Below are 11968 nucleotides of genomic sequence, written 5' to 3' on the forward strand. Positions count from 1 at the left end.
TAATATTTCGCCATCAAAATTGACGACGTATGACATGAAGTTTGGTGTGGCTGTGTTTTATTGCGGTTGGTCTCCAGGTGGTGTCGGCAGTATTGCTGTGTTCAGAAGGTACAACTCTTTTGCAAGTTTAACACGGTTCATTTATGTTAAATCTTTATAGATTTTGCATCCACATACAGCTTTCATGTTTTACATGATCAAGCCTTATACAGTGTGGGAACTTTGAATATTTAGCTAGATGTTCACAAAAGCACCTCTTGCTCTTTACGTATTTTCACTTTGACATTCAAATGCTTTTTGACATTCAAATTATTTGATTTGATAAACTGGTTTGACAACCACAGGCTTTGACATTCATGCTGAACATTATTTTCACAATTGAACTCATGCTTTGTTACAATCTTAACAAAAATGCAGCACGATTAGCTTTACAAGATAATATTGAGTTTGGTAGTGTGGCTTCAGTTGCAGGAACCGGTCTTCCACGCATGTGTTTACCGCCTCAGGGAAAACCTGCAGATGGTTCTAATGAAATCATTTCAGCTGACATGAAGCCAGAGAAAAATTTGAAAATCAAGACTTCTTATTATTGCCTCACACATACTTGTTAGTCAGGTTGAGTAAAATATTACTCTGAACATCGAGTTTGCACAAGAGTTGACTGTGTATAATTTATGCATAATCTCAGATCAGTTTCAGTGTTTTCTGCAGCGGTTTAACATCCGTGGGAGAGATCCACCAAGACATGAAGCTGTTAATGCAATTTCCTTTTATTTTCTTTAGATGTCCCTTTGTTTCTGCTTCTTTTTCATTTCATCATCTTTTTTTAATTTTATTTTTTTTTCAATTTTCCTTAATAATAACCGATGTGGAGACTATACAGAAATAATCTAAGAACCAATGGAAATATTCCCGACTAAGTATAAGTAAGTACGTTTATAAGGAGGAGTGGACTCAATAATAAATGTGTTTGCCATGTAACATAAAAAATAGAAGTTCATACTGTATGAAATGCCCTTGCTGCCGTTTAGAGCCAAAGTCAAGGCAGTCCACTGTGTCATAATAAACCTAATTTCTTTATTACTCCTTTAAAATGAGCCAGGTTCACGTTAAGCTTCACTGACCTGACATATACGCACACACATTCTCTTTCATTGTTCAACCTGTTGATTTACCAGGAAACTTTAAAGGCCGTGATGCAGTAGATTAGGATTCTGTATGTGGTCTGTTTACTCGGCCACTTTGAACAAGAGGTGCGAGTAACTGCACCAGGAGGACAAATAGGAATGAACTTGATCCTGTCAGCTCTGTAGATGTAGCTGCCCCACTATGGATTAAAGTCAGAGGTGGAAAAATGTCCTTCACTTAAGTGAACATACCATAATAATACAAACTCCAATTTAAGTAACAGTACAGAGGTATTATCAGCCACAAACTACTGCTTTTTTTCACAAGGGGTCACAATCCAAAAAGGTTTTGAATCTCTGGTTTAGTCTGTAACAATTTGATGTATTTAATAAGCTTACATGTTTTTTATGTGAACTCTTAATCTTAACGAGCTGTCAAATATACATAGTGGATGAAAATTACCATATTTCCCTCTGAAATGAAGCATAAGTATGAAGTACAGAGCTTTAATGAAATGCACGTAGTGGCTTAAAAGGTCGTGAAATAACATGTAAGTCACTTTCTTGCACTATCAAAACACTATAAATCCATATAAGTGTATGGGTAATGACACATGAGGGGCTTAATACAACAATACCGCCATAAAATCCTCAATCCCCAGTTTTCCCAGCTTTCCCACACTTTAACTTCCTGCTGGAATGTAATACCCCCCCCCCCCCCCCCCCCCGTGATTCACACAGGTGAGAGAGCTCGCTGAAAAAATAACTGGGTGGACGTCCCCAGCGGACCTCCTCTGATTGGATACCGGTGACGTTGGGATGGGAGGTGGAAGATTATAAATCCCGGAAAAAAAGTTTGCGTGATCAAACATTATAACGGTTTGAGTCCTCACCGGCAGTCAGCCTTCTCCTGAAATTCGAGTTTGTAGCCTCGTTCCGCTCCTTTTTCCAAGATGAACAGAATTATTCTCCAGCTTCTTGCAGTCGGATTCTGCTTTGCAGTCGGTAAGTAAAATACCCCAAATGAATTAGGACTTATTCATACGCACGTTGTTTTCACTATTTTTTTTTTACTTTTATAATGACCTCTAAAATAAAATGTTTTTAAACCGAAAAGCCTTATGTTACAGAGACAACGTTTACATCTTTCCCCAGATAAAATCTACGTTTTCCCGCATGGAGTTTGGTGTGGCTGTGTTTTTATTCCCATTAGAGCGCCACAGTTGTCTGCAGCAGATTGCTGTGTTCAGAAATAAACTTTTTTTGTTTTGTTTTGCAAATTGTAAATAACAAGTTAAATCAATATTCTACTTTACATGGAGCTAATTTAGTGTTGTAGACAAGAAAAAGAAAAAAAAAGAAGCTTGTGTTTTTAACACGGATCAGATCCTAGTAAATACATTTTGTTGGACTCTAAACGTGAAGGGTGTGTCCCAAAGTGTGCATTTATTGGGTTTGCGCCGTGTTGGAGGGCTGCAGACCTTTAGGCTGCTGTTTGACTGGGTGTGTTCACTCCGTAGGACCAGCAGGGATGTGTTCACATCATTATAAGGGCAGGAGCACCAAAACAAGACATGGGCACCTTTTGTGTCAAATGGACACAAATGTGTTTTTAGTTATTTTCATGTCATGATATACTTGTTTTCCTGGTTTTATACGTTGTGTTTTAGTTGAACAGATAACACATAGTGCACTTGTTTTTGTGTTTCAGATAAGCTTTCATCACCTGTTTGGTTATTACATCCAAAACACTTTCTCTCAATGCCATCAGTAAGAGCCATCAGTCATCCCAACTGATTTGGGGTAGAAATGGGATAGAATTGTTTGAAATAGTTATAAAATAATGTGATAAACTGTTAAAATAGTAAGCTAAAAGTAACCGATAAACTGTTGAATCAATCGGAGCTGAAATGATTGGTCGACTGACATCAATGAACTGCTTTGAACATTGGTTAGGCTCATCATTCCGGTAAGTTTTCAAGCTTGAACAAGAAATTTGAGGACACCGTCTTGGTCTCTGGGGAGTTTTTAATGGGAGTTCTTCACTAGTGTCTGACATTGTTTTAGAAGAAGTGGTTAGTCGGGAACAAGTTGGTTGGTTTCAGCCCTAAAATCAAATGTTATCCTGTTTTATAGGACTAAAGATTCAACAGAACTCACACAGGAAACAAAGTAGCTGCCGAGTTTTCCTGTTTTTTTTAACCTCTCGGCACATCGCAGGCTTTACTGTTATTACAGGCTGGGGTGAGGTAGCCTGTTTGTGCTACAGGGATTTTCTTTCCTTTTTTTTTTTTCCCTCTTCATGTGCCAACTTGACAACCAATGCATGAGAAATTCCTCACCTTGTAACAGTTGAGGCTTTGCCCAAGTCTCAAATTCCACTTCTATAGAAGTTCTACGGACTGGGTGCACTATACCGACCATTTGTTCTTGTGCTATTGTGTTTTGGGTCTATTGTAGTCCGTTTCTATCCTCTGTATCCTGTGAACTCTGTTGTTTCGGTCTCCTATTTCAAACCACACCTTACCTAGAGGGAACTATCTCATTCTGGCTGCTTTTTTTATACTTTAAGTTGATCATTTTTACCTTTTGGCCTGTACAAACCCTACTTAAATAGTTGTTTGTGACGGAAGAGTGATTCACAAATGCAAATAATTACATACCGAGGTTTTCTGTCTCTCTGTGAAAGTGTCCAGGAGGGATAAACATGTGTGCGCGTATGGGTGTCTGTACCCTGGGGAGGTGATATCAGATGGCAGTCTGGTTGGCGGTAACGGCTACTGAGGGGTTTCCCCGAGCACCAGCTGGCAGAATAATAGACAAAAACACTTTGCTACTTTTGAATCCAGATGTCGGTAGCCTGAATTGGTCAGGTTGGGAGGAGAAATCTAGAGAGACCAATTTTTGTATCCCTTTGTGTCCCCTTTTTTTTTGCATTTTCATTTTTGCAAGTTATTATTTTGTGCTTTATTGAACACATTTAAATGTTATAATATTCTGTAAAAATGACTTCAAAAGGGTTTGAAAAGTATCTTCCTGCCACAAATGTTTTAATCTGAAAAAATCTCCTCCCATCCTTCGATGATGGAGCTCGGCATTGTGAGCTTTAACGAGGCTATATTTACGTAACACTCCAGACCCGCCCACGTGTATTTGCCTATACCTTTCGTGAGGATGATTATTATCCCAAGCGCACGCTTTGAAGGCAGCCTTTACATATTTGCCCTCGCATTACTTTTCATAAACTTGTTTACGTAGTCCTCTCACGAGATGCCGGCTCATTGTAGTTTTCCGTGCCCAGTGGGCTTGGTGTTGTGGCGCATGACTCGCATTGAGTTTAATTTGAGCTTGGTGGTGTTCTCTGTTTCTCTTCACAGTTGTTCCCCACGGTGAGCTGAGGCAGTCAGAAATACTAAAAAGCTTTCTTAAACAGATTTTGTTGGTGAAGTGGACCTTAAAATGTGTGTTTTTTTTGTTTTTGTTTTTTTTTCAGCTGGATTGAGTCACTGCTCAGCTGCTTCTGTTGGTCACACATGGAGACCCTGTTGTTGAGTTAATGACTAAATGCTGACGCTAGAATAAATACTTGTGTTACCTATAACGAACTATTTTAAGATCTTTTGCAACAATGATGCCCTCAAGTGGAGAAATTGAGGGCTGCCTCTTCCTTAGGCACTAATACAATGCCTAAAACACGACCAACCACATCAGAGCTGTTATTCCTCTGCAGTCACTTATATTTTCTTCTTCTTTAGTATTAGACTAAACTGCAGTTTAGGCTTTTTAAACTCTGCAACTGTTACTTTCCTCTCTTCCCCCTCTGTGTTTTGGGTTCCTCAACATGTTCTTGTGGTGGAACCTGAAGGGTTAATCTGTAGGTTGCGTGACAGAGCAGTAGAGGGCAGTGTAAGGCTGACACTGCACATTGAGGGGGTTAAGTAACATGCCACACCCCAGAGTTCCTTGTTATCAAACTGGATGACATTTGCGCAATTTTACGCAGAATAACTCGCTGTTAATATTTAAATATTATCATCAAAAGTCACTTCAGTAAACACGGTGCTCTTGCAACTTAACTACTGTCATTAATCGAAATAATGATTCTGAACCATCTCTTGATTGTCAATTTCTTGTTTTCAAATTCTAGTATTGTTTATAATCCTTCTGAACAAGTTCACAAACACCTAGCATATCTGGTATAAAAAACAGATCAATTTAATCCCTTAGGACCATATTAAACTAATTGGTGTCAGAACACATTCTGATATTTTTTTATCCTGCATTATAGTCACAGTAATTATTACAAATGCAAAAAACTGTCAATATTGCGTAAAGGTAATGAACCTTATCAAAGGAGTTCTGAATAATGTCTGCACATTGGATTGTTTGCATCTTGGTGTTTTCTTTACTTAAATACAATTTTAAATGCAGACCTCTACCTGTAACAATGGTATGTCTACAACGTTGCTTTGCAGCTTTAACTTAATTAAAAGGATCTGAATACTCCTGCCGGTTGCTGTGACATCTGGTTTAGGACTCCTGATTGAAAGAATGTGAACTTCACTTGTGCACCTGCATCGAGGTCGTCGATGAGGGCAATGATGTCAATGTGCACAACATGAGTTCCCAGTAATGAGTGAAACAATGTTATGTAGCTCAGGCAGGAAGCCGTCTGCGTCGTGATTTATTAATCCTCAAAATACAGGTTCTGACATGCCAAATCTGCTCAGCCTATTGTGTCGTCAAATGTCATGAACTGCACCTGTTTTTTTACAAAGGAGACTTTACTTCATATTTCACCCAGAGCCTGCTCTTTAAGGGAAGACGCTGTTGTGTAGACGATCTGATGCAATCACAGGGGGAGGGGGGGGTGAAGACACTACCAATTATATGTTGAGACACTTCAGTGAACGAAACACTGTGCTGTCATTGAACATTGTTAAGGTGTACTGTTCCCTTGTGACTTTCACCCCCGGGCTGCCCCAGACTCTGCAATGCAGACCGACCTGTCTGACTGAGCCATAAACACCAGAGTGCTGAAGTGTTTGCGTGTTGTGGCAGCAACAAGATCACATGACATTTACATTTTATTTACCAAATAAATTGTGTGACTATACCATATTGCTAAGTAAGGGTGTAAAAGCATGCAAGTCAGATATATCATTTTTTTAGAGGTATTGGACATTTTGTGTCTCCCAGATGAAGAAATCGGTATCTATCATAAACTGAATATATTTTACGTGTGTGTTAGAATCTGCATTACTCTGAGGCGGAGCAATAGGAGTGTACATGTAATGAGGATTAACAAAGGTAAATCGGCTCTACTTGAATTTGGGTGTGACCGAAACCGAGGGGACAGGGTGCGGGGCTGTTTGAGTACGAAGGTGTGGCTGTGTTGTTGTTGTTTCTTCTCTGAAGTAAAGAGCAGGGATGATCATATACAAATTGGCATTGAAATGAGGCTGATCCACGGGATCATCATACAGGTTACCATGAATACATCTCTGACGCATTTTGTGTGTTTAAAACATTTCTCTATTCATAACCCTCCCGTTTGTGGAGGAGTTTAAGTGAGTCATTTTTTATATATTTTTTTAACATGTTCACCCTGAAAAAGTGACAAAGTAAAACCAAAGATATCTACCCTTGTGATTTTTTTTTTTTTGAGTGTGAAGTAATGGTGAATGATGATGAGTCAGCTCAGCCACCATCTCAGTCATACAGCAGTCACTTTATCTCTCTGTATCATATACTCCAGTTGAATATGTAATCGTCCATCCCTCTACTTGAGTCATTGTGTTGCATGTTAGTTGTTGTAAATGTCAACATGTGAGATTAATCATCATGTTGAAGCACCGTATCAAAACAAGCAATCTTATCAGTTAGTCCTGGATGATGAAGATTACGCCTTTTTAAAACAAATTCCAGTAAGCCAATCCATAACTATCATTGAAGTTCAACTGATAAGTTGTTTGACAGAAAATTTGGCAACTATTTTAATAATCCCTTAATGATTGAGTCATGTTTAACATCTGCTGCATCCAGCTTCTTTATTATAGTATATTGTAAACAACAAAACAAAATAAGGCTGTTAATTAGGGATGGGTGATTATCGCCCAAATCTTCTAACCCGATATACATGTAGGTCATTTCTATGCTATATACCACAATATAAAATGTTTTCTCCTATTCAATAAATAGTCTAAATGAAATAACCACATGGCTGTGTTACATTTGCCACTTGTGGCTGCATAACACCTGCTTTAAAGTAATTTATGTTTTGTAGTAGTAAAGATTTAAGATTCAAAGCTTAATCACTTTGCTAAATATTGAATCAAAGAGTGATTTATTATTATTTTTTTAAGATTGCCTTTCATATTATTTCATTTGAATGATGTTTAGAGGCCTAAACAGGTTGCCAAACTTTTTCTGCTCATGACCTCATTACAGTGTGTGAGATGGGAGTGGTTTTCCTTCCTCAGGCTTTTTATTCAAATTCATTTTAGGGCTTTGACGAGGATAAACTATACAGCATTTCACAAGACAAAAAGCAAAAGATAAGATCATTTTGTCTAGCAGAATTCACTTTTCCTCTCTTGTCCCCTTCAACGTCCTTCATGATCAGGAAGCCGACCCCAGTTTAGGAACCACTGAGTTATACTATACAGTGTTTCATAATAAAAACATCAGAGACGAGTCCAAAAATGATGACAATAACAACGTGTGTAGCAGAATTTGTAATTTCCTGCTATTAAATACTACATTACGGTCTGATTTTTAGTTACTCTGCTTAAAGGTGAAATATACGGGATTGAGAGCTTTACTATAGCAGCAAACAACGATTTGCTGAAGACGTAGCAGAGAAATGTCTACCGGAGCAGAAAATGAAGTCAGTCTCTCTCAGTGTGTGCTGTAATTAATGAGAGCTTTGTTGACATAGCCGTTTCATGCAATGCATATCGGTGCATGGGAGCGTGCCCCACTGGCTGGCTCACAGCAGCTGCACTGCACTGCTCTCATACGGCGGTTACAGCTGATTACACAGTCCCAGAAGCATAGTGCCCATCTTCCAGTTCCCCCACAGGTTAACACTGTTGGCTCTGTCAGCACTTTTACTGTAGCTTGGACCGTTAGCACCGTTGGCTGTGAGTCGCTGAGGTGAGAGGCAATCAAAATGCTCCCAATCTAGATATAGCGTCTATGAGGAGGCACTGGTTCAAATTCACAAAATTGAGCTTTACAATTTACTTGTGACTTTTACTGTAGTGTGCGGATTCCCTTTTTTGTAATCATCACAATGGCCAACTGCCTCTTCCCCACTCCCCATCCCCTTACTTTTGGCACCCTTGCTCGGACCACACCCATCTTCGAGCTCTGCCTTTTCGTTTTGATCTCAACTACACACCTGTAAAGATTCGGGATTTCATCTTTCCCGGTTGTGGCGATATTGCAGGCAGACAGACACCTACCCACCCACCCACCCAAAACTGCTTCTGTGGTAGTTCCCGCTACAGTAGATGTCTCCAGCACCACATTTTGCCATAATGACACACGGATTCACAAGGTCAAAACAATAGCAGCGTTGCTGTCACGGGGGGTGATCAGAGGGGCTTTACAAACCTAAACTAACTAATCTAAATAACATAATGTTGATCAAACACAAAATATAAAAGAAAACTTTCCAGACACTTCTTTCTTTGCATAATGACTTTGGTGCGTACTTTCCACAAAGACTGCGTTCATGCAACGCCGATGTTGAACTGGAGTGACCGGTTTCTAACAAACCTTCTCCTTGGTTCATTCCAATTGTTGCGTTTCTCCCCTCCCAGTGATGAGTCACACAGTTTCACAATGGCCTCTCATCTTTCAGGCTTAGTGCGTCACCGTGAAAGCATTGAGTTGGTTTACGTCAATCTATAAAATAAAACAAAAACAGAACAGTTTTTTACGTACAGATTACCATTTCCAGTTTTCCTTTGAGTTTTCTTTTTCTAAATGACCTGAAGTAGCATGAACGTCTTTAAAACTGTGACACAATTAAGCCGCTCTGCCAGTTAATTGTGTCACATTTATTTTGTTTGGAGCGTGTCCAGGACAATGTGTGTGGTAACCACCAATTCTTGTGTGGTTACATTATATTTGATTCTTGATTTATTTATTTACATTTTATTTTGTGTGTGCTGTTGATCCAAGAACAAAACAAGGTGTGAACAGTGGTGAGACAGTTCCAGGAAGATCTAAGATCTTTTTAGTTTAAGTAACTTGAACCGTCTTTCCAAAACCGCAGTTTCATTTGTTAGTTTGTTAGTTGTTGTTTGTTTTTGCCTTGAGTCACAATATATACGATTACATCTACCTAAAGTTAAGCTGATGATACAAGCAGACGACGTACTTGGACTATAATTCATTTGTCCACATCTATTATGTTACACTTGAATCACTTGTTGTTTGCCCAGATGGAAAAGTACATCGATTTCTTGTAGTTGCAAAAAAAATAAGGCTATACTCAATAAACTCAATTAAGTTAAGCGCTTCAGGCAAAGTGTACAAGCGTTTGAATCTGGTGCGACCGTAAGAATCTGGTGCGACCGTAAAAACCTGTGCTACAGGTCAAAGGTCACCCATTTGTCTTCGTCCATGCTTTGTGTCATTATCTCATACTCAACCATGCAAGAACTTTTTTTACCGGCCAAACTGCATCATCTGTGTGGTTGGTAAACACTGAAACAGTCTCAGCAATTTGTTTCAATTTGTTTCAAACATGGTGTTGACTGGAGCTTGGGAGCTTGTTACAAACCTAATCATGCTAATCCTACGTTTCTTTTTCTTTCCTTCTTGCCTCCATCTCCCCCCCCCCTCCAACTATCTGTGGATATCAGTTCAAGCTCTGCAGTGCTACAAATGCTCCCTTGGCGTAGGGACCCTGTGCTTTACGTCTAAAACAACATGTGGAAACGGAGAAGTTTGCTACAGTGGTGTCGGGGAAGCAGCAGGTAAGGAGCTCAGGAATTTAAAATCTCACCAGACAAAGGCGGGTTATTGGCAGCACTCGCATGAAAATGCATCCACTGCCTTCTCAGAATACATGTGTAACTGCACTAAAGCCAAAGGGTAATAATGTGGCAACTAATTAACAAGTGAATTTATGACCAGTGAGCTGCCAATCAATCTGAGTCATCAGTTACTCATTCAACATTAGGTGTTGTCTTTTAAAGGTGCGTGAAAACTAGTTAGCAAGTTGGCAAAGAAGCTGAAATAGTTGGTTTCAAATTAGTTTTCATTTTTGTCTCATTTGGATTTCCACTTCAGAGTTTAAAACAGGGCTGCAAAATCTTAAAAAATGAATTCTTACGTTTTACCATTTAGCAAGCTGCATGATGTGTCAGCAGTTCACGTGACACAGAATTACCTACTGTATACTGTACTGTCTTCTCTTTTACTTCGATGAAAAAAGTAGTCTGCCGATATTCTATCTTTTTTTTATTGTTAAAATCTCATGAAACATTAAAACCAAACAATGAGTTGATCCTGATGTAATTTGTCCACATGAACACACGCATTGTTCCATTGTTTTTCTGTGATTGGTTTAAAAAAGGTTTGTCTTTTTTTTAAATTGAAGTTAAAACCTAAAGTTAACAGCCAACAACACGCAGCGCTACCTCTCACTGTGCAACCATTTCATGTAGACACAATGAACGATAGACGGTGATGGAATGTGTTTGCTCTCGCTACACAGGCTTCGTGACAATCAAGAAGAAGGGCTGTATCAAAATGGCCCAGTGCAACAAGACCGAGGAAGTGAACTTCCCCGCCGACAGCAACACCACCCTCTACACCATGACCAAGACATGCTGCAGCACCGACCTGTGCAATGCTGCGCCCGGTCTGCCCGGGACCTCCGGGCTGAGCCTGACCCTCGCCACCATCACTGCTCTGTTCATGGCCAACATCCTGGTTTGACAGAAAACACAGCGGATGACGCAACGTACACGCACTCGCACACAAACACACACATACAACACACTACATATTGCACTACAAGGATTAAATTATCTCCTCAGACATGCATTTCTTTTCTCCAAATGGGTCTTGTGTTAACTGTTCTTGAGGTGTATTGTACTTCACCCACATGTTAATATTGGTCCAAATGAAATTCCCCCTTTTTGTTTTTGTATTGTTGGATCAATCGGTATGTTGTCCTAGCATGTACGTTGAGAGTTGACAGTTTAAAGTCGCCTACAATTAACTTGAATGAGTAGTAAAATGTTTAGATAAGTGAATCACATGTCGGGCAATTTCACTGTGACTAAATTGGTTTTGTAGGTTACGTAGCACCATTGCAATTTAAAGGAATAAGCCAACATTTTTGGAAATGTGCTTATTTGGTCTTTTTTTGCCAAGAGTTGTATTAGAAGATTGATACTCTCATTTCTGTCTGTTTAACATGAAGCTATAGCCAGCAGCCAATGGGTTAATGGCTCGCATGGTGCAGTCAGAAGTATATAAAAATAAAAAATGCCTGTAGCACCACTAAAGCTCACTAATTAACATGTTTCATCTCGAGTGTAAAAACAACAAGTAAGTCATAACTAGTGAGCTTTAAAGGTGGTAAGGTTTTTCTACTGACTGTAGCACCATGTTTATCGTACACAAGTGGTGTCGTTCTTCTCATCTAACACTACGCAAGAAGAGGAATCATCTCTCACAAAATGTCAAACTATTCCATTTAATGTATTGCCTTTGACCCACTGTATAGTGATTTTTAGAGTCATGATATAATCTATAGATCTCAACACTCCCATGAACATTTCTATTTCTATTCATTACACTTGTTGACATTT

At 39.2% G+C, this 11968-nt stretch overlaps 1 protein-coding gene across 1 annotated transcript; it reads left to right on the forward strand.

The window, feature by feature from the left end:
- Nucleotides 1–1898: 1898 nt before the first annotated feature.
- Nucleotides 1899–11087, forward strand: LOC142965516 (sperm acrosome membrane-associated protein 4-like). The gene is made up of 3 exons (XM_076106488.1): nt 1899–2132; nt 10007–10120; nt 10864–11087. Exons 1-3 carry the CDS (start codon nt 2081–2083, stop codon nt 11085–11087), a joined length of 390 nt encoding a protein of 129 aa, XP_075962603.1. The 5' UTR covers nt 1899–2080.
- Nucleotides 11088–11968: the final 881 nt, after the last annotated feature.

This window comes from Anarhichas minor, unplaced genomic scaffold, assembly GCF_050575085.1.
Source record: "Anarhichas minor isolate MPS153535 unplaced genomic scaffold, ASM5057508v1 ptg000033l, whole genome shotgun sequence".
Lineage (NCBI taxonomy): Eukaryota > Metazoa > Chordata > Actinopteri > Perciformes > Anarhichadidae > Anarhichas > Anarhichas minor.